The 25131-nt window shown below is 31.9% G+C and overlaps 1 protein-coding gene across 1 annotated transcript in view; it reads left to right on the plus strand.

The window, feature by feature from the left end:
* Window positions 1-233: 233 nt before the first annotated feature.
* LOC115889554 (neprilysin-2) overlaps window positions 234-25131 on the plus strand; it is a 152264-nt gene continuing 127366 nt past the window's right edge. Inside the window, exon 1 of the mRNA XM_030909594.1 lies at window positions 234-550. Within this exon, the coding sequence (XP_030765454.1) occupies window positions 519-550 (32 nt within the window). The 5' untranslated portion in view covers window positions 234-518. The remainder of the gene's footprint in view (window positions 551-25131) is intronic.

Here is a 25131-nt window from a genome sequence, read left to right on the forward strand (position 1 = left end):
TTTAGTAGATTATTTTTTTATTATTGACTTCCACTTTTCGACTATAGGTTGTATATTTTGACATGCAAACAAATGCGCGTTTTCAAATTGTTCGCTTTCAAACTATTAGACCAAGCAATTTGCAGGAGAACGCTGCTCAACAGGCAACCAACAGGTGTTTACGCGATAACCAAGAAATTTCAGAGATAGTGGGGCGTCGTGGAACGTTATAAAGCGACCCCTCGACGCCTTTACCAACTTTTCAGTTCGTCGACGATACGACGGCACGGTTTTCCATCCATCCATTTCTCGCAGCGCACGCGACAACAAACGGACGCGATGACCGCCTAAACTTGCAAGTTTCTCCCTGCTCTGTAGCGCGCGTGATTTCTCTCACCTTTCGCGACTCTTCCGCGCCCGATCGGCTGCTTCTTCTTCAATTTTGTCGGTGTCTTCTTCCTAAGCGGTGAGGACTGCTGATCGATCTTCTTGACGGGTCACGGTTTGGTGTTGAGTGTGGTTGATTCCAGCTGATCGCGATGACTTCCGGAGTTAAACAAACTGTAATCAAGTAAGTGCTGAATTATGGCTATGGTTAAGTAAAAAATGAAATTCAAGTACTGTTTAAAATGGCACATATTTAAAAAATTTTAAATTTATGAACGAAAATTATTTTAAATACAACAACGCATGAATCAATCCTTCAACATGAAAATTAATTTTAAATTTTCTTTCTTAGTGATAGAAAGAAAAAAATTAAAAGTTATTACAAGATTGACCGCGGGTATAAAGAAAATGTTTGCTAATTAATATTTTAAATGAAATGAATGCTATAAATATTCTCAAAAAATTATTGAAAAGAATTAAAATGAATGAAAGTAAAGCAAGGAAACTGAAATATTTAATTATGAATCAAGTTTTTTATAAGAAAGAGTAAAATAAAATTATTCGGTTTTTAAAATTCATTATTTATATTTTATATACATTCTGAAACACATTTTCAATAATAATTGTTTGTAAACAATCTAACAATATTGATTGACTTTGTATGATGTTGTTTTTATGGCAAATTTATTTCTCGTTTTTTTTTCAATAATTTTATCAAATTTCTGATATTTTTTATAATTATTCGGTATTTTTTATTATTTTTTTAATTTTTAAAAATGTATACCATAATTAATTAAATTAATTTCATGTAGTCACAAATTTTATGCTATAAAAATTAAAATTTCTGCAAATATTTGAAAATTTGTAGTTTTTATAAGTACAGTTTTTTACTATAAACTAATAGACTGGTTTAAACCAAAGGTCAGAACTTAAAAAAAGTACGTAATATAACTGTGGTTTTAATTGCAGTATCTATAAAGAAGATTTTTGCTAACCATTAAAATATATATCATTGGAAAATATTTTAAGTAAACATTTTATTCACGTATTAATTATCAAAAGATTAAAGAGAAATTATTGAGTAGTAAATAGTAATATAAAGGCTACACATTTTAGGAAATAACATATTTCGAAAGAAAAAAATAGAAAAAATTATTAATAAATAATATTTTATAAAATACAAAAGAATTAAGTAGAATTAAGTAAAAAATAAATAAAATGGTAAAAATATAGTATTTCCAAATTTAGTTCTTAAAAACAACGGGTGTTTCTCAAAAGCGGCTCACCCCTTTAACTTTTTTGTTTTTTTTTTCAGATAAATAAACGAGGTTTGGTATGTTAGTATGTGATATAAATTAGGAATGATTTACGTTATTGTTATTAGGAAATGACTACAACTTTTGATTTTTAAATGACACCGGTATTTATATACTTTATCCGATAGAAAATGACATTCTGAATAAAATGACATATCATATGTCAACTTTTTTTCGACATTTTTGTTTAAAAAATCGTATTTTAAATATTAATACAGAGTCTATTAAAAATGTGTACTGTGTTAAGAACATTAATTTATCTTCAACGCATCAAAAATGTCAAAAGTTGACACATGATATATCATTCTATTTAGAATGTCATTTTCTATGGAATAAAGTAAAAAAAATACCGAGGGTGTTATTTAAAAATAAAAAAATAGTAGTCATTTCCGTTGAAACAGGAAGGGACCGAAAACAATTGAATACGTCAATAAATCCTGATTTATGTCCTATACTAACATACCAAATCTCGTTTTTTTTCTAAAAAATATAAAAAAGTTATAGGGATGAGTCATTTTTGAGAAACACCCGGTATAAATTAGCGAGTCTATAAAGGGATTTTATAAATTAAACGATAATGTGTTCTTAAAATTTAATTATGATTTCTATTTCACTGAGAGAGGAACTTAAATTATCTGTAATCAATTAACTTGACCTAGTATTTTCAAAAGAAATGAAAATGAGAACAATATACAGAGTTGCGAAGACAACGAAGATTTTTGCAGAATTTTTTTGTATTCCTTATAAAGATACTAAGGAAATACATAATTAAGTAATACAGCATTTCATCACAAAATTAATATATCTGTATTTAATTAATTTAATATTACCAAATAAAAGTCTAGAATAGCAGTCACAGTCAGTCTGCGACTGCTTGCCATTAACATACATATATGTCTACATATTTTTAACATAAATTTATTCAGTCATGCTACCTATATCTTGAAAACAAATCAAGATGCGAATTCTTTATATTTGTAATTAATAATAAACTAGTTTGGGTAAAGAGTTATTTTTAATTTTCAAATTTTTACTGTTTGAATATATCAGAAAACATTGAAAAAGCTACGATTTTGAAAAAAGAGATTAACCTATAGGAAAAGTACACACATGACCAAAATTATTGCATATATCGTTTAAAAATATACGGAAAAGAATTTAAAGATTCTTTTTTTATACATAGCTTTGATAATCTGTAATAAACCATTTTTTGTTAAAATGGATATGGTAAACAATGTTTATCGTTCAGACCCAATACATATTATTAAAAATTCTTGCACATTTGGATTTGTGGTCTCTTGGGTTTCAGAAGAAATTTGACCATTGTTTTGGCCTTAAAATGCCTAGAAACATTATTTAACAGTTTAATAGAGTCAGAATAGTAACGCTGTCTCAGCAGGGCTACCGGCAAGTTGCAATAGCTGAAATTGTAGGAGTTAACCAAAGCGATGTTTCGCGAATATTAAAAAAATTCAGGGAGATAAACGAGGTTACAAACCGGCCTGGAAGAGGTAGAAAGAGAGTTACTACTACTGTGCAAGACCGTCAAATATCCTTAATTGCACGACGCAATCCTTTCTGGTATTGCTATTAAAAATGAGTTAGCTCGCCTTGAGGGAGTAAATGTTTCAAGAAAAACCATAGCAAGAAGACTCCATGAGAGAGGATTACATTTAAGGAGGCCTCTATGTGTTCCGAAGCTTAATTTACAGCACAAAATTACGCGACTACAATGGGCTGAGGAGATGAGAGCAAATGAACCTAATTGGAATTTCGTCATGTTTAGTGATGAAACAAGAATAGGCCTAGTGTCAGACTCCCGACGAACTTTCGTCTGGAGAGCATCTGGAAGACGAACACGCTTGAATGCAGCTCAACCCCGTGTCCCGTTTCAAGGGGGAAGCATTATCGTATGGGCCGGTATAATGCACGAAGCTCGAACTCCTGTTTTTATTGATGGCACAATGACAGGTGTCTCATATCTTAGGGACGTTTTAGAGCCTATTGTGCGTCCATTTCGAGGGGCAGTTAGGGATGAATTTGTTTACATGGACGATAATGCGCACTTTAGCGGTTCGCGAATTTTGTGAGGAAGAGGGTATAAGAAAACTGTGGTGGCCACAGATGTCTCCAGATATGAATGTGATCGAGCATGCTTGGGACATGCTAAAACGCCATATTGTCAAAAGGAATGATCCCCCGTACCTTAAATGAACTGAAAATTGCTACGCGCGAAACATGGGAAGCCATTCCTCAACATTTTCTGGACAACTTAATTGAGAGCATGCCACGTCGTCTCACAGCTTGCATTGAGGCTCGAGGAGGCAATACAGACGACTATTAGTTGTGAGAAATAATTAAAATTGTTTTCAATATTTTCTCTTTAAAATGAAATTTGTTTTTGTTGATTTTCACTCATTATGAAATAAAATTATAATAACAGCCTAGTTGCACTTAGAGTTTTAATTTTATATTAGTTAGTCGTGTAGAAAGTCAATATGTCCAAAAATATAAAAAGAATCATATTAGGTCCAAAATAAAGTAAAAATATCGTTATATTTTTATTTTATTTATTTTTTTTGATTTTGGCCATGTGTGTATATCAATATTGGTAAACCTAAAGAACCAGGACTAATCCAAATAACATAATATAATGCTAATTAACTATTTCTCTCTTAATACGCAAATTATTAAGAATATGTGGAGAGTGTACCTAAAATATAAACAAGGAATTTGAAAAATACACCGAATATTCGTATCGTTTTGTTCCATTTTTTTTTCATCTCTTTCTTGCCTTTATTTGATTTAAAAATAAACACTTGTGTTAAATTGTGTTTATACAGCAGCAGCAAATTTTACATACATATACACATTATCTGAACATGTATATGTATGGAAAAGGTACGTTAAATTCTTTCTTCCATATTTATGCAAATGAAATTAAATCATTTCGATATAAAATTATCTGTGTATCTCTCTGTGTAGTTTATGTACCTGAACTGTTTGTTGTCTTCGGTTTCAAGGAAAATGAAATGGTCGTTTTATTGTGACAGGTGAAATATTATTTGACAACTTGTAGTATATTGGAAATTTTGAAAGCTAATACAGTATAACCACAGCTTGCTCATAGACAGCTAGTCAACTCACGATAATTTTCATGGAACACTTCTTACCTACTTCGATACTCGCTTATCTAAGGGAGAGCGCCCACCAAAGTGACGTAGCATATGACGTTGCACATACATGGCAATAGCGTTGCATGCTTTTTCAGGAAGCGCACATATAGGTAAGTGATGTGGCAGTGGCGTAAACATGTCGTCCTCAGAGGATGAAGATTTGTTAGCAGTTGTAAACCTAATTAATATGAACCAAAATTATCCAAAGCGTTGCTATTGGATACACCCCTTTTGCAAAAACAAAGGAACAGTGGATTTAGTGTTTTTAAGGAATTGAATATCTATCTTGAAAGATTTCAAGTATTTTATAGAATAAAAAAAGGAAACCATTCATGTGCTAGTTAGAAAAGTTATTCCCATTCCTAGTCTTGTATATTCCTGTTGGAATAATTGGCACGAGTGTGACCATAAATGCAGGGTTTAGTCTCAATCAGTGATATAAAACGTATATTGAAGTCCGGATCGTCCTTCATTTTTGCCAAATCCGAGTAACGTATTAATAGCACGTGGCGAATCAGCGCTACTTCAGTGTACGCTGACACACTTATTGTCGATTGTTCAATTTAACGTAACTTGCTATATAGATGCATGTTACTTGCCAGATTACGTGCCACGTCAGATGCTACATCACTTTGGTGGGCGCCCTCACTAAAGGCGGACTCAAACGACTTGTGTACGTGTGCCGCCTTTACGTAAAGACGAATTCTCGCGACTCGTGTTCTTGGCAAGTACGCCAATATTTGTGTACTTGGCAAGTATACTATCTATGTAAGCAACCTTTTTTTGCAACAAGCTTGGCGCTCACGCGGCGCTACAAGTGACTAATAATTGCACGAATAAACCGCTAACACGACATGGCAAGTATATGCCAATAACAAATGTTTGTACAAGTACTAAGTTTTTAAATTATTTCCTCTATTACTAGCCAAGACGACTGGTATTAAACAAATGTTAATTTTATTTAACCGGAAGTAATTTAGATAACTAATAAGTTAGTAGCTATTTAAGGAAATTAAAATAAAATTAGCCCCAGTCGTTCAATGGCTAGTTGGAGAAATAGTTTATTATTGGTTTATAAATAACTGTCTGTAATTTAGAAGAGTGTTTCTATTTGTTTTATCTTTTTATTTCTAAATTCTAAATAAAAATTCACTGTTTAAATTTCTTTTACATCTCAACCTATTCTATTTCTACAACATCAACAACAATGTCGATTTCCGCCATATTTTTTTTGTCTTAAGATCTTTGTGTTTAGATTTTCTCGCACAAAAAATGTTTGGCAAAAGCAAATTCATCGTTTAATTTAGTAACGTACTTTCATATTTTTAATGCCGCTTCTATATATCATTATTTATTGCTACAAAATATTTTTGTTTGAAATATAGATTTTTATTTTTATTTCTATATCCTGGTTCTGAAATTAAAATTATATAAATTGAAGTAGACCGGCGTTCCTATGAGTTTAAAAGCTCAACAATCGATAAAAACGCATATTTTTAGTTAAAAATGCTATCACTATAGCCAACATGGCGGAATTTTACTTCATTATTTTATAAAATTGACATGGAGTGGGACACAAATCAATCTGCATTATATCATATATTAATCGACAATAAATGGAACCTGAAATATGTTTCCAAAATGTTTCGATTTAGTTTCCCTGAACGAACGCAGCGAATTCAGCGAAAGTAAAGTGTCCACATACTACGTCTGTGTAGAAATTTCGAATCTGTGAACAACGCCAATCAAAACTTCTAGTCAAAATAATTAACACATTTTTTATTTACTTATTATAACACAATTAAAATATAAAAACATGTATTCCATTATTCCATTGTGGAAACAAGATAAAAAAACGTTTGCTGGTAACAGTTTTCTTCGGTCTCATGTTGGGTATGGAGAGTAGCTTTATTACCATTTATTCTTAAAACAAATCATCTCTGTAATGTGTATATAAATAATTAGAAAATCGCATAAGAAAAATATCTGTATTTGTACTCACCATATATATGTCCTTCCTTCTGTTTTTTTAATTATACTAAAAAAACTTAAATTGTTAAGTCTTCCCCATTTCTCAAAAACTGCAGAACAAAATTCAAACAATATAGTAAGGTTATGTTTTCATATTTGACAGAATATCAAATAAATTATGGAAACTTTTCACATAAGGCACAAAACGGGTACGAAACCTTTGTAAATGTGAGCTACGTCTGTTTCTTAAAAGTTTCGAAAAATTTGTGACACTAAGATCTTTATTGTTATAATTTATGGAGCGAAACCATATTTTGGTGAAATGTTTCGAAACAAAAAGCGATTTATGTTACAAAACGTACGTATCAATAATATGTTGAATTAATATCAGAACAACTTTTGTATCTTGACAAAATCACCATCATCGTTTCAACTGTTTGGCAATCATTGATAGCAGATATTTTGTGTCTAAAAATGCTACTTGATCATTATATTTGTGAGAAATTTGACATTTATTACTATAAATACAAATTTAACGTAATCTTCATAAATTTTAATTCGTGGTTTCACGATTAATAAACGTAAACCATTATTTATATTCTATAATTGACTAAGGAAAACTACGTAAAAGCAGCAGCAATAAAATAGATAATCATAAACAATGCATGTATGTACATATGATGCATCTTATATGATGGATAACTCCATTGAAACAAAAAAAAGCAATCTGCATAAATTAAATTGGCGATCTTTCACTGTATAATATTATAATATTATAATCTATTCATTTTCCCATTAAATAAATAAATCTGCCGAACAGAGAAAAGCAACAACATATAAATTAAAACAAACAATGACTATGAATGTACCTCTCGTACGATGGATAACCTGTCAAAACAAAAACCAATCAACAGAAACTAAATTTTCACTCTATTCCTGTTAAATACAAAATCTGAAAGAATTATATACCATAAATAATTTGATTTATATTTTATTTATTTTTACAATGTTAATAAAAATATAATACAGTGTCACAGATGAAGTCACCATTATATGGAACTTTTTTATATACAGGGTGGTCCGAACTGTATTCCGGAAAATTCAGCAGCATATTTTGCAGATAAAAATAAATCAAAAAGTTTATTTAAATGTATATCCTAAAATGCTTAGTTTTGGAGATACAGGGTGTAGAAGTTTCATTTTTATTTCAATTTTTTCGAAATAATTTATGAAGTAACGTCAATATTTGGATGAAAATTGGTGTCTGGAAGTTTTTTGACATGATAAATTTAATTTTGCCGGCATGCCGCCGGCCACCACAGCAAATATATCCCATAAAATTGTCATTTGAAAAAAAAATTGCGGGCAAGCTGATTTTTTCAGAGTTTGTCAGCGACTGTCTTTTGAGTGTAAAATAAACAAAATCGGAAATTTTCTCCTTGCGGTTTTTAAGCAATAGAGGTGCTTTTTTAAAACTGTACTACAACAAAATATTAGATGATACAACAACAAGATATTAGAGGCAAATTGTACATAAGAATATTCTCTATAAGTTCGCCTGATGAGTTTTTTGAACTAATTATTATTTCCGGACTTAGCGGCCATTTTATGAGCCCTTTGGGGTGGTTTTCAAAAAGTTTGTTTTACAACAAATTGACTGAAAGTTATTCATAATAAATGGACAAGTAACATTTCCTCATGAATTTTTTATGTAGCTTGATTATTTTTGGAGATATAAAAATTCGTTCAAAATAAGAGTAATATACCTTTGCCTTATGAACTTTTTTTGTAACTTGACTATTTTTGGAGATTTGATTTTCATGCATCCGTTATACGTTGATACGATGGTCCGACGGTGCTCTGATTGGTCATAGCGTTTTCGCGCCACTTTTCATACGTAAATATTTTACTTCAGCCCGTCAACGGACCCGTTCATACGATAACGGATATGTTGACAGTTTTTTGACAAATTTAATCTAACCTTAATAAAAATATAAGTAAAATAGCAAAATCGAAAATATAAAATGACACCAACGTATATCCGATAAACGGAGGCATGAAAATGCAATAAATTTAAAAACTGCGTTATTTTCTAACCAATCAAAGTCTTTAAATTCTACCAATAAAATTAATATCGTATCAACGTATCGTCGGACAACGGATGCATGAAAATCAAGCTATAGCGCCCAGATCATGAACAAGTGGTGGTATCTTTTTTTTTCAGGAAATTCACAAGTGCTATTGGAAAATGGATTCGTGTTTTATTTACAAGAAATTATTGAATGTTGCTGAAATTGTGGACGTTCAGAGAAAAGGACTGGCAACTCTTCTAAATGCAATTGTGGGTAGGGGCAACGTTGACCATGAAAACGTTTGAAAGAATTTTTTTTGTTTGACCATGAAAGCGTTTTGGGGAAATACCTAAATATATATCATAGGGAAGTTGGCATGTAATTTAAATATGAGCACCTTTAAGTTGGTAAATTTGTAGAACTAAACAAAAATTGTGAAACTACCCCAATTTTTTCATGAACTGGACGCTATCTCCAAAAATAATAAAGCTACAAAAAAAATCATGAGGAAAAGTTGCTTGTCCATTTATTATAAACAACTTTCATACGGATCAATTTGCTGTAAATCAAACTTTATGAAAACCATCCCAAAGGGCTCATGAAACGGCCGCTGAGTCCGGAAATAATAAACTTATAAAAAAATCATTAGGCGAACTTATAGAGAATGTTCTTATGTACAATTTGCGTCTAATTATTTTGTTGTAGTACAATTTAAAAAAAAACACCCCTATTGTTCAAAAACCGCAAGGGGAAAATTTCCGATTTTGTTTATTTTACACTCAGAAGACAGTCGCTGACAAACTCTGAAAAAATCAGCTTGCCCGCAATTTTTTTTTTCAAATGACTGACCAACCAACACCCAACTGACCAACCAACGAGCCGCCACCTCAAGGAAGGCAATGGAAAACCACCTTGAGTATATTTTCCTTGAACAGTCTCTCAAGTAGTGCCGTTCGGATTCGGTGATAAACTGTATAGTAGGTCCCGTGTACTTGTGAAACACTGATGACACACATCACAAGTACATGCGAGAGGTAGCCGACGCTCTATATAGAGTATGGCACTGTAAGAACTGTGAATATGTTCATTGTTGGCCATTTAAGAATATTTGCTGTGGTGGCCGGCGCACAGTGGGGTATTTGACACTGATAGTTGATCGAAATTTTTTTATGTAGACCTTATATAAATTATTGCTATTTTCAATTAAAGAGGAAATAATATGAACAAAATAAAGGATAATTCGTCGATTCTAAAAAAAGAAAGAAAAATCACTGTTCCAGTGTTTCCACGGTAAGTGCCAGTAGTAATATCGCAACTACTACTACTAATGCTACGACTGATCCGCGAGCAATGCCCATACCACTAAAGTCGCTACTAATGCCAAATTGCTATACTGCTAATGGCACTGCAAAATATACTGCTACTTGCTATACTGCTAATGGCACTAATGCGATCGCTTTGTACACAACAATGCCATCGCGGTTTACACCTCACATTAGTATATCACTGATTGGCAAATTAGAGGAAACCAAGAATGTTTTTCTCATTTTATCTGCAAAATAGCAAAAAGTCGCAGTATTTTATTTTACTGTATGAAAGCCCAATGTTTACTAAGTAAAACGTATATAGACAATATGCTGAATTCTTCGAAATGCGCAACTAAATCTCTAAGTATAATAAAAATGTCACAAATTTAATCAAATTTTCTGAACGCCTTTTAGTTGCAAAAAAAATCGTTAGTATAGAGAATATCAAAATAAATAATACGTTTTTGTAGAATACATACCTGCAGCTTGCTGAGCCATTTTCAATCAAAACGATAATATAAACGTAAAAAGAGCACAAGAACAACAACAATTTATAATTTTAAACATAAAATTTAGCCATTTACCTCTTATCCGTGAGAAGTAACTAGTAACACCCATAGCAACGCTATTCATGGCAGAGATGATTTAACTTATCATTTATCTTTTTTTGGGAAATCTTAAACACATTTGCTTTTTCGAATTTCGATCGCCTTTTTCATGCTAATACCCCACGGCGGCTCGACGTGACGGTGGCAGTACTTTATAGCGAGAATCGCGCCTAATAACAAATAAACTGAAAGTAACTTTAAAGAACACAAACAAGATGAAAAATATATAGCAGTATGAAATTGTATCAATTGCGAAGTATCATTTATTTTAATTTGTTATATTAAAACAATATGGAGTCTAGATTATTCAATACAGTAAATGAAAGTACACAGTGATTAGAGTTTAGTGCCGGGTGCGTCTCAAAAGTGCTTCTAGAACATTTTTGTTTTTTCAGATAAAAAAACGAAATATGGTATGTTAGTATCATATATAGTTGTTAGTATATGACATAAATTAGGATTGATTGACGTATTTAATTGTTTCACTTGCCACTTCCTGTTTCAGGGGAAATTACTATACCACTGGTGATTTTTAAATAACACCCTCGATATTTTTTTTTCTTTATTCGATAGAAAATGACACTCTGAATAGAATGACATATCATACGTCAACTTTTGACATTCTCGCTTAAAACAATCGTATTTTAAATTTCAATCTAGAGTGCCATGGCTGTGTTAAAAACACTAATTTTTAATCAAGTAGCATTGGAAAAATAGATTTGATAGTCTAATGTTTTTCGAGTCTTGTCCGGGCCGTTTAAAAGATGCACTAATCGTATTTTTAATCATATCTCAAATTTTTTGAAATGGAACGAGGGTGGCTCATTAGCATATTTGGAAAAAGCATTTTGCTGCGAATAATTTGGTCCTACACACTTGGTATTTCATGTCAAATTGTCGTTACCTTTATGGCTATGGCACTCAAAATTAAAATTTAAAATGCTATCTTTTAATTTTGAAAATGTCAAAAGTTGACATGTGTTACGTCATTCTATTAAATGATGTAAAAAATACCGAGAGTGTCATTTAAAACCCAAAAGTTGTAGTCATTTCTGGTAAACGAGGAAGTGACCGAAAAGAATTGAATACGTCATTCAATCCTAATTTATGTCACCTACTAACATACCAAATCTTGTTTCTATATCTGAAGAACTAAAAAAGTTATAGGAGTGAACCACTTTTCAAACGCACCCGGTATACCAAATTCAAGAAAATTTAAAAATATACTGTGGCTGTTTTATTTCCAAAGAATTGGCAACTTATGGGGAAATACACAGTGTATTTTAATTTGATATCAACTTAAAATTTGTAATATAGATAATCGCTTTTCGGCCATTTGGCTGAGATCAAAGTGTAGATATATTGATGTAGATAGATATAAATACACTATTATTTATGATATAGTATTACGAAGTAATAGGCTACTTCGATAAAGCTATTTTATATTCCTTCTATTACCAATTTACAGCTTGAAATCTAAGCCGATAGTCGCATAAATTAAACAAGGTTCTTTTGTTTTGTTAATGCTACACATCACTATTTTATCATCGTTTCTAACTGTATGGTGAATAAATTAAACAACGTGTTAGTGTGTCAAAAGATTAATAGTATTGCTGGCGGGACTATCACCGGCTCAACTAAACGGTATATCAAAATAATGTGGTTCTTCTAGTTTGATTGAATAAAGATTCTATTTCCTATTTGGCATACATTTGATTGAAAAACGTTTCCACGATTTACATGAACCTGGTCTCTAGAATGGCAAATAAATTTGAATATGGAATTCAGGTTATATCAGTGGTGGCTGGTGCTAATGGGCACAGGGGCACGTGCCAAACCAACCGCTAAGATAAATGAAAAAAAAATAAGTATTCAATTGAGTGCATGATGATACTTTTACGTTACATTTTATATAATACGAGATTAGAATAATAATGCAATTTCTAGAACGAAAACTCGAAGGGTAGACTTCATGTACAGGGTGGGTCAAATTCGACGCTTTTAAATGGAAACACCCTTTTCTATAGGAGATAGACAAAAACTAATATCAGTGTCTGGAGCTCAGTTTTTGTAAAAAACATGATGGTGAAAACCGCATATCGATATCTGTCCCCGTTTCGGAGTTACGGGGTGTTTTTCAAAAATATGCATTTTTAACAAATCGCTGTTTTTGCTATGGAAAATTTTGTATTTTTATGAAAACATTTCCAAAGCACCTTTTTGAGTAGAATTTACTGGTTTAAGTATAATTTTTTTAAAATTAATAATTTAAGAATTATCAACAGAAAATTTGATTCTTTATATGGGACACACTGAATATTTTTAATTTATTGAAAATAATTTAAAATCACCTTTCCAAAAATATAACACACTTGATATTTTGCTCGATTCTCTTCGAGATATAGAGTATATAAAAATTCGCCCGCGTTAAATAAGTAGGCTTTACACCGGCTGTAATGCAAACAAATTCTAGCTGTGAGCATCAATTAAAACGAAAATAATATTTTTATAGTAGAATTTTATAACAATTTAAAACATATTTAACCAACATATAATTAAAAATATAGAGGGTGTCCCAAATAAAAAATCTATTTTTCTGTTGATAACTCTTAAATTATTAATTTTAAAAATATAATACTTAAACCATTAAATTCTACGTAAAAAGGTACTTTGGAAATGTTTTCATGGAAATACAAAATTTTCCATAGCAAAAAAGTTACAGCGATTTGTTAAAAATGCACATTTTTTAAAAACACCCCGTAACTCCGAAACGGTAACAGATATTGATGTGCGGTTTTCACCATCATGTTTTTGATAAAAATTGAGCTCCGGACACCGATATTAGTTTTCGCCTATCTCCTATAGAAAAGGGTGTTTCCATTTAAAAGCGTCGAATTTGACCCACCCTGTACAAGCTGTCCCATTTTAGTTGAAATCATACCGTTATCTCCGTTATTATAGTGAAGCTAGAAGGATGCGGTTTGCATAAACCTGTCCCACTTTTTAAAGCAAAAAAATTAAAAGCAAAAAAATCTGATTAAAATATTAAAAAATTGTATTTTTCTATTTTTTTTATTTTTTTTGCCCTCTGATTGTAATAAAATAATGATCCAAATAAAACTAAAATTTATGTAGTTACAAAAAATATAGCAAGTCTATTTTGGTTAATATGAGAGTCGGTAATAACATTTTACTTTAAACAATCTTTGGTTTACCCTGTAGAATGTACGAATAATTGTATCCACGCCCCGCGTGTTAAATCGTTTCACTTTTTAAACGAGAAAAAAAAACGAAAATTCTTACATTCACCATTTTAAATATCAAGAGCAGCAAATTATGACAGCCATTCTAGCGTTATTGATAGATGCAGGTCATTTACCTACCTGACTCGCCTAATTAAAAAAGATAGTTTTAGATAGTTTTGTTTGTAACAATAAAAACATGTGGTTAATTATATCTAAAACGGTGTTCTAAAAATAGAAATAATAAGGAGAGGTTATTATAATATCCATTACACCTAGATTGCGCCAATCAGTGTTTCGTTCTCAAATAAAGCGAACCTCAGTTTTAATATCGAAAAATGTTTTGAAAAATAGTTTTTTTACATTAAGCTTGGTTTTGATTTGGTGAGTCAATTTGTTTTAGTGAGCCCGTTGCTATCGAATAACTGCTAGTCACTACATAGATATCAAACTACACTATTCCCATAAACTATTGTCTTAAATACTATGACGTGTGCCACTTCATGATGTTTAGAAAATGGAGGGTCTCATGTCATTTGAATTAATTTTTCCGTTGTTGGAACATCGTACTAAACATTGATAATATAACATTCCACGCTGCTTTGACTGAAAACATTTGAATTTAAGTTTATTTAAGCAGTTTCTTTAAAGTTCTTCATTTTCCATGAGTGCCTTCTTGGTTTTATTAATGGTGGTGTTTAAATCAGTGAACGATCTGATGGAGATATATTTTTAATCAAATAATGAAAGACAGTGCATAAAGGGAAACCATAAGAAATAGCTTGTTTGTCTTTAAGATGAGTATAATTAGCTGACAGATTGTATTATTTGCAAGTATAAATGCCGTTATTCATACTCACATTACTTGCGCAAATATTTTTAAGATGTTCAGTTGATTCCAATAATATCTCTCTTCAGTCCTGCACCCTACGTGGGAGTATGGTGACATGGGAGTATGGGTATGTCTCAACCAATCAGAGCAGGGAAAATCATATTATGGACTATATAATGGTACATTTTGTTTAAATGCGGCCGGGTGGACAACTCAAAAGGTACAACGATATTTTCCACGAAAACTTAAAGGGGATTAACAAGCAGAACGAGTGGGAAGAAGCAGCTCACAATAGAACGGAATGGAGAAGAATTGTAAAGTCAGTTAACAGCGACAACGAAAAAGTAAAGAGGCAACAAAGCAATGAGATTTTTGAATGTCTCGAGTGCGGTAGACAGATAACATCACGTATCGGGCTATTTAGTCACAGAAAAGCTCATGAAAGAAAACGCCTTGCGTGACCATCTTCTGATGCGTGTCAAATACTCGTCAGCGAGTAATGGCAGTATGTATGTATAATATGTACGATGGTATTCGCAGTAGACGTCGATATACCCAAATCTCCAAGGCGTTTATTCTTAGTTTATCACTTTCCTTCAGTGCCCAGGTTTCGGAAGTCATACGAAAAATAGTGACAAACAAAGGCATAAACATCTTGGTCTTGGTCTTGGCTTCGCAGGGTCCAGTGATCTTCTTTGTCTTGCGCAAGACTCTTGCAAGTCTTGCATTTTTTAATATATTTTACTAGATGCACTTTCTACATAGAAAATCTTTAAACAATTAGTATTTTTGGTAGTTTAATGCAAATTAAACTTTATAGAAAGAAATTATTAGAATTTTTGACTGACAAAATGTTTATTTTTTAATATATTATATTGAATCAGAATTTCTTTCATTAAAATTTTATGTATTACTCGGGAAAACACTATCTGTATTAAATTCAAACAATACTTTTGAAGAAATCAGTAATTTCTTTTATCATAAATATAAACTTGAAAAAACATCGGAAAAAACCGCAAGAGTCTTGCATGGTTGGTCTTAGTCTTGCGGAAGTCTTGCGCTAGTCGGTCTTGCAGATCAAACACGTCTTGGCCTTGGTTTTGTTTTTTGTACAAGACCAAGACCAGTGGGGCTCATCACTAAAGAAAATCCTAAATCATCTCTGCAACCTAATATACAGATGGCTCAATAGACTGAAGCAAGGGATATTTTTCTCCGTAAATCTATCCAAAGATGTCAAATTTTTCCAGACTGATATAGCAGCAGTTCCGTATTGTGTGGAAGAAATAATAGGCCAGGAAAATAAGTCACTACAAATACGCTAAAGACACTCGACTACTCGATTCAGGGCCGGAATTCTGTAACTTATGATGTTAATTTTTGCTTAGCGCGCACTTAACTACCGATTTGGATATTCTCATCTGACGCGCTTAGCGTCTTTACCCATTGCGCTAAGCGATTTGAAAACGGCTACCTTAAAGGATTGTTTTGCTTATCGTAACATTGTCGTAACTGTCGGTAAAAATACAAAAAAATGTGATTTTGTGCGTTCTCTTGCTTTCTGGCGAAAACTTTTTCTTCTTTTATAAATTCCTCAATAAGTGATAATACTTATATTATAAATAATATACGACTTCGCAGCTATAAATATTGTTCAAAACGGCGAAAATGCTGAGAAGGATCTACAACATTTCCATCGTATAATAAGAATACTTAATAACATATCCATAGAAGAATAGGTTGACATAACTCAACAATATGTAGGGTTACCAGATGAAAACTTGTCCACCCCGGGCAAGCCTTCCCGAAAATCCGGACAAAATCCGGACGTCACAATTTTTTAGCTATATAAGAGCAAAAATAGTATATTGTTTTATTAGGAGTAAAAATGATACTTTTTGTGACGCGGCTGTACGACATAAAAGCGAGGCACAAAAATAATTTTTACTCCAAATATATTATGCTATTTTGTTTTTAAACGCCACAAATAATTTTGTAAACAATTTCAAACGTTCGTTTTTCAAATACCTTGTAAGTAATTATATATCGAGAGACTATGGTTACGGTGGCTCGTTGTATTTGACACTTTATGCCAGTTTAATAATATATTTTCGTACTTTTGTGCTTAGGCGTAAAAGTGCTTTACTTTTATGTAGCTAAACGTTAAAACTACTTTTTTATGTTGTCAATCACGTCGCAAAAATTAATAGATACTTATGTGACGTTTGCAAAAAAATACATTTATAACTTTCAAAACTTAAAACAAAGTATACTATGTAAAACAATGAATTTACACTGCTGAATTTATCATTATTGAGACATTTCTAAAAATGGAACATTAAAATCCGGACGCTTTTGATAAATCCGCCCGGACCCAACTGGATGTAGTGAAAATCCGGACATCTGGTAACCATAGCAATAGGTTATGAAATCCTTTATTATTATTAGCAAATTATTAGATACCTGAGAAATTGCCATGTTGCCAATATGTGCTCAATGCGTATCCAGAACACGATTCGCACGGTAACGAGAATACCAAAATCGACTGCTTGGCGTTCTGCTAATCGAATAATTTCGCTTACCGCTTTGAAAACGTAATGTTTTTATGTCGAAGTGCCAGAATTCGGGCCATGATTCGGAAAACGTAGCAATCTTACGTAATCCTGGGTAAAAGGTCACAAAGGCAACAAAAATGCAGATGAAATAACCAAACAAGGCATTACAGCCATTCATAGTTCTGTTCTGCGGTTCTGCCAAATATTATTTTATTTTGTTTATATTTATAAAAGTTGCCACAAAACAATCCAACAATCCTCTAGAATGGTGGATAAATTTATCAGGTCATATGCAGGTGAAACAGTTCTTAGTAGAACGCTCGAAAAAAATTACGGCAGACTTGACAAGCAAAGATGAGGAATCTGTATGAACCTGTAGTGGGTCTACAATCAGGGCATTGTAAGCTCTGTAGACATTTAAAGTTGATGAAATTTACAGACTAAGACGTGCACATTCTGATTTTATCTGATACATACTAAATCATATGTATAATTAGGATCAAAGATTATTGCGTAAAAATGTTTAAAACATAGTATTTTGTTATTTAACACAGGTAACTAGTTTATTAACCGCTTGGCGTATAACGTCATTATACAGTCATTTGAGTGAAGCAGCTTATCGTAATATCGACGTCCTATTACCATCTTTGCTTATATTTCCTCCAATATTTATTTTTATTTTAGTTAGAAATACTGCATTTAATGTAAAATGGGTATAAATAAAACCCATAGCGATAACCACGCTATGTGACCTCGATTAAAGTTACTAATTTCTACAAGCGTTTAATGTATGCATGCCATATATCATATTATTATGTGTGAAGTGACTATTTATCATACGGTACTCGAGTACTCACATAAAAACTAGTCAATATTCATATTTACATCGAAGTTAACTGTACTACCATGATTTGATTACTTTGATTACATAGACTAAACATCTTTTAGATGATTTATGATTATAGATAATTTAATAAATAAAAACAATTTGAACTAGGCAGGCAATTCCAAATAATTCATCGATATTGACTGATGACTGATGATTAATATTGAAAAAATAATCAGTGTACAGGGTGTCCAAATTCGAGCCTCAGCATTGTGATCTCGGATACTAGTATAGACATACGACGTCAGTTAAACTGAAACAAAATTGCGTAATTTGATGCTGATCCAAATGCCACATGAAAAGTTTAAAAATTCCGAATACTTTTACAAGATTTTTGAAAAAAAAAAAGAATATTTGCTATTCGTTATTTCATATTATGTAAAATATTATGGTAAATGTCAATAATCGTCATTTTCATACCAACTAAACGACTTTTTTCAATCATGCGGGATCTTCAGTACCTATAAAAGATTTTTTATTTTTGTTGTTTATTCTGTTAACTTTAACACGGATGCATTTTACAGAAATGCGTATTTTTCATCCAAAGCTATTTTCGTTAAGCGTATTACAGATATTACACATTTTAATATCGCAACACTGTCGCTTTCATTTTTTTAACTCTATCTGGAATATTCTCAATAACGTCAGAGGTTTTCTAATTTCTATACGAAAATGTGAACACAAGAGAAACTATACAGGTTATAAAAATTACAGTTGGAATGCAGAATGGCATTTGAAATTAACAAAAAATTGATTCAAACAGAAATTGCAAAAAAAAGTATGCATCGTTTAATACGAATATTTTATATTGTGCTGTCAGTAATCCTGCCTCTATTTTTATAACCATTAATATTTTATAACCTCTATTTTTATAACCATTAAGGTATTATCAACTGATTTTTTGCGAAAATAATTATGAAAATTAAGAGTTAAATACATCGTTCCATTAGAACTTGCTTTAAGCTATATTTATTTAAGTTTATGATGGCAAAAGCCAAATATACGTGTGAGACATATCAAAGCACAAGAAAGTAATTAACATAATTCTAATATATTTACATATCTAATTTAGTAATTCTTCGACATTATAATCAATTATATTGTACATGTCATTAGCGAGAAATTCAATGGTTATATATTAAAGTCTATTCTTCTACAAAATTATGATGTTTTTTCAGCAAATATTGAACGTTCCATAGTTTATTCACATTAACAATCAACCAGAGCTAATGGTTAATTTTAAGTACTTCTGACTAATATTATATCTTTACGTAGCTGTATCCTTTTATATTTTTTGGCTTCGAATTCATACTATACTGTATAAATACTGTCTACAATTCATTTCTTTTTAAATTTCTGGATTGAAACAAAAATTAAACGATATAGTAAAAACCTTATAAATTAAATGTAGATTAGATTCTTTGAGATGGCTACCGACCAGGGTTACTATATTAAAAATGTTGCCTCGTAACTTTTGGACAAATAGGAGCGAAGCTGCAACTACGTCACAGGGATGCTACAGAACTTATAAAATCATAGATAAAGGAATAAAAAATAAAAATTAAACGACAGAGAGAGATAAATGGGCAACACAATAAAACTATGGACGCCATACAATATAAACCATCAAGTACACAATGAATATCGATTCGGAAATGCACTGTCAAACTGTCGGCAGTTTTATCCCTTTATCTATCAGTGGTAGACGTAGTAGACGTAGTAGATGATATTTCCAATAATGGCGGATCGAGTTACGAGACAACCTTATCTTAAAAAATGTCTATACCTATGTGGCGGATTCATCTCTCCAAAAAAATCCTTTATGGGTATTTCGCCACTGCACTGCAAGAAAATCTACAAAATAAAAGAGTAAGCCACTTTGAACGCACAATTAAAGCGTCAAGTTGTAAAACCCGTTTTATCCCAAAAACATTTTTATCCCAAAAACATTTTTTTTGCAGTGCAGTAGCGAAATACCCATAAAGGATTTTTTTGGAGAAACCTTTTTTTAATAACCTTGGCTACCGACCTGGTCCACTGCGACTTTTTCAGATTTATTGTGGTTCTCTTCTGATCCTTAGGTTTCTTGGAGACTGACTCCTTCATATAAATCTCTGTCAATGTGTTGTAATTGCTTATTATAGAGAACCGCACATTTATCAGGCTGTCACACCTACATAACATGTGTTCTGTCATTTCTTCTTCAGATTGACAGAACCTCCACATGACTTCGTCAGTCTATTAGCTCTAGATGGCTATTCAGCTTACATTGCCCTGTTAGCAGACCGACTACAGCTTTGACTATCTTTCTTTCTTTGCTTATGAATGAAAATCTGCCATGAATACTAACGAGTGTTCTACTATGAACTTGTTCGCCTGCTTCTGCCCTGGTGAATTTATATTCTAGAGATTTATATATTCTAGAGATTTGTTCACAACCCACCGTTTTGTGTTACCCACCTTTTGCAACGCCTCAGAAGGATTCTGGGCCTTTGAATAAAATTGATTATCCTTATTTGCCTTTTCTTGGCCTTTGTGACCATCGTATCCCGCTTCTCACGGTAATAATTGGCCACTTTGAACGCACAATTAAAGCGTCAAGTTGTAAAACCCGTTTTATCCCAAAAACATTGTTTCGAGATAATATGCAAAAACTGTTTTTCCAAATGTTTGAATATTTTTTTACAAAAAACGTGTCCACTGAGTGGAATCGTTGTTTTGTATCTCGTTTATACAGAAATAAAACCTAATATTTAATTTTTGAAGAGTAAAGAACACAGATAATTCGAATATCGCGGGTTTTGTTGCAGTATGATGCATATTGTAGGTTTTGTTACAGATTTGCATCCTAATTTGATTTCTTAGATCTATTTTATTAAAATTAGGCAAAGATTTTAAATGAGAAAAATTATGAAAAAATGAGCGATTTGCAACAATAATGACAATAAAAAGTAAATATATGGAGCAATAAAAAGCAAATATAGAGTTTGGCTATGTTTATGTAGCTTTTAGAGTCCACTACTAATATGTCATTAGGCTACCTTAAAAAAATGGATAAGGAGGGTTTTACAACTTGACGCCTCATTTGATATTGCACTATCGCTAGGCCTGCCTCTATCTGGCGAACCGTTATTTAGGTATAAGCAACTGATTTTTTTGCGAAAATAATTATAAAAATTAAGAATCATATACATCGTTCCATTAGAACTTCCTTTCACTTATATTTATTTAATTTTATGATGACAAAACCCAAATATATATATGAGACATATAGTCAAAGCACAAGAAACTCATTAACATCATTCTAATAAATTTACATATCTAATTGACTAATTCTACGACATTATAATCAATTATATTGTACCTGTCATTAGCAAGAAATTCAATGGAGATATATTAGTAGTCTATTCTTCTACAGAATTGTAATGTTTTTTTCAGCAAATATTGAACGTTCCATTGTTTATTTACAAACCAACACCCATCTGAAATGAATGGTTAATTCTAAGTACTACTAATCCAAAATAAATTTTGGTGTATTGTGGTAAATTAGTGTTTTGTTTTTCTGTGGTAATACCAAAGGGTCCAACCCTTAGTAAATTATTTTTCATCATTTGTTTTTGTAATAATATTCTGAATTGTTTTTTTTTGTTTACATTATTTTCTACAATAAAATAATATAAGGATTCTTGCCACTTACCTGCTTATATAGAAATTTAATTCTACGCTGTGTTTGTCATAATATGGATCAACCTGCTCTCACTACCGGTTTCGGAGCCCTACTCCATTATCAGGTGAGCCTGGGCAGATCCACAAAATGACAACCACAGCTCACCTGCCCAGGCTCACCTGTTGTGCCCAGGCTCACCTGATGATGGAGTAGGGCTCCGAAACCGATAGTGGAAGCAGGTTGATCCACATTATGACAAACAAAGCGTAGAATTAAATTTCTATATAAGCAGTTAAGTGGCAAGAATCCTTATATAATTTTATTATATACCTATACTGCAAGAAATTTGTTTTCTATATTATTTTCTACTATATTATACTTTTAAGAAAGAAAAAATCTAAAAATATATATGAAATCTTATCCTTAACGGAATGATCGACAAATAATTAACAATAGTATTCTAATAAATATTAGGTATATTTACTGGTCCAATTATATTATTAGCTGGTATATTTTATACCTTAATTAGCAAGACATAAAAGGTATTATATTATACATTCTTTATCATATTTATCAACAAATAGATTTTTCCAAAGATAAATTTTAAGTCTGTTTTACATTATGTGGCATCACTAAAGAAAACATATTCTGTTTTCTATTCGTGACATTCCATAATTTAGAGCCTGTTTACGTCAAGTATTATAAATTTGAAAATTTATAATGACCACTTGTTTATTTTAACAATTCAGTAAGAAATAAAATGTTTGTTGTTGATGTTTAAGATTTTTTAACAAATAAAGTTTGAGTCCATTTGTCATATTGTCATTATGATAACTAAAATTTAAGAATGAATAATTGTTACTAATCCATTTTTTGTAATAGTCTTCCTCATAAATAGGTAGAGTAAATTAAAAGAAATGTATTATCTATGAGAATGTTTTGATATTATAGATGTTTGGTGTAGTATTTGAAAATAAAAATATAAAATATGAACAAAACAGAATGGACCTTCTGTATACAAAAAGACACCAATGCCTAGCCTTTGCAGACGAGTTAGACCTTACAAAAGATTGGATAGAGATCTGATATCGGCCTCCTACGAATGGCGTTAGTGTTTAATGAGAAGAAAACAGAGTTTATGGGTGGTTTATGGTGGATAAGGATTTTGAGAGTGGAAGATGATAAATTCTGAGAGAGGGAAACGATAACATTTGGGGTAGGACAGGACATTCACATATCTAGGAACCCTTATTTATAAGGAAACAAAATGTAACCCAGAAAATGATGTCAAGAATAATGACAAGAAATAGATTTGTAAACCCACTGTAGAGAATTATTAAGAGCAAGAACATATCTCTAGAAGTTTAAAAGTCAGAATGTACCAAACAATGATACGACCAATAGTAAACGTGGATGTCTATTGAAACAGAAAATTGAAATTTAGAGATTTGGGAAAGGAAAATACCGAGGAAGATTTTTTGAAGGAAGGACGATAGGCAACATGTTGAGAGACCAGAAGAACAAACGAAGAAATAAAGCAACTATATTGTGCACCGAGTTTAACGGGAGTAGCAAAAGCACGAAGACTGAGATAGATAGGACATATTGAAAAATGGCTGAGAAAGAGTTCCTAAAATGACAATGAGACGTGATATAGGTGGAAGGGGAAGGAGAGGTATACCGAGAACCAGATAATCTAGACAGGGTCTGGACGAGACTTAGCGAGTATCTAAATCGACCCTTAAGCCCAGCGCCTATGGTGACAAAAGTTGCAAATTGGTTGAGTTTGCAACTATTTTGCAACCTCAGTGTACCTCTGTATAGTAGTGTTTAGTCGCACAGGAATTCTATTCGAATGGAACTAGTTTGCAATCCGTCACAGATCTGTCAGTTGTTCGCAACCATTTCCCGCGGTCGCAGTTACGTTGCAAGTTTACAGTTGCCTGTTTTCAAGTGATTTCCACGTAGTTATTTTATATATTTCACAATGGGTGATCAAGAACTGAACATAAAATTTGTTGGAGAGGATGAGAAACACAAAGAACTCTATAAATATAAAATGTCTGGATACTCAAAGAAAGACGTGACAGGTAAAACATGTATGGATGGACCGCTGCGCTGTGTCCTACGTTGCCTGCGATATTGATAATAATCAATGATGTCTTCATCCCCTGATTCTAAATCAGAATTTTTGACATTCTAAATATTATTAAATTGAATTGTTATACCAACAGATTGCTCACGAGATATCTGATCTCATTCGGTCACCAAAGGACTTGAGAAGGATGAAAATTAATAAAGGCGAAGGGCAGAAATAAGTGGAAAAATATAACTAATTGAGCCATGAACCTTTTGCGCTTTTAAAACTATTCTGTAATGTTTTGATATCTTATTAAATATACCGAATCCGTCTCAAAAGTGGCTTACCCCTAACACTTTTTTATCTTTTCAGATAAAAAATCGAGAGTGGGTATATTAGTATATGACATAAATTAGGATTGATTGACGTATTCAATTGTTTTCTGTCACTTCCTGTTTCACCGGAAATGGCTAAAACTTTTGATTTTTAAAGGGTATCCTCGGTGTTTTGTTGCTTTATTCGATAGAAAATGACACTCGGAATAGAATGACATATCATATGTCAACTTTTAACATTTTTGAATATGGTTTATTTGAAATTGTAATATGCGATTCATAACGACAATTTGACTTGAGATTGTGTGTGGTATCAAATTATTCATAAAAAAATGCTTTTTCCAAAGATGAAGAATTTTCCAAAGTGGCTAATGAGCCACCCTCGTTCCATTTGAAAAAATTGAGATATGATACAAAATACGATTTGGGCATCTTTTAACCGGCCAGAAAAAGACACGAATAACATTAGACGATCAAATCTATTTTTCCAAGACTCCTTGATTAAAAATTAGTGTCTTTAACACAGCCATGGCACTCTAGACTGAAATTTAAAATTCATTTTTTTTTCAAGCAAAAATGTCAAAAGTTGACATATGATATGTCATTCTATTCAGAATGTCATTTTCTATCGAAAAAAGTAAAAAAATACCGAAGGTACCATTTAAAAATCAAAATTTGTAGTCATTTCCGGTGCAACAGGAAGTGACCAAAAACAATT

This window comes from Sitophilus oryzae, unplaced genomic scaffold, assembly GCF_002938485.1.
Source record: "Sitophilus oryzae breed Bouriz unplaced genomic scaffold, Soryzae_2.0 scaffold_815_pilon_pilon, whole genome shotgun sequence".
Lineage (NCBI taxonomy): Eukaryota > Metazoa > Arthropoda > Insecta > Coleoptera > Curculionidae > Sitophilus > Sitophilus oryzae.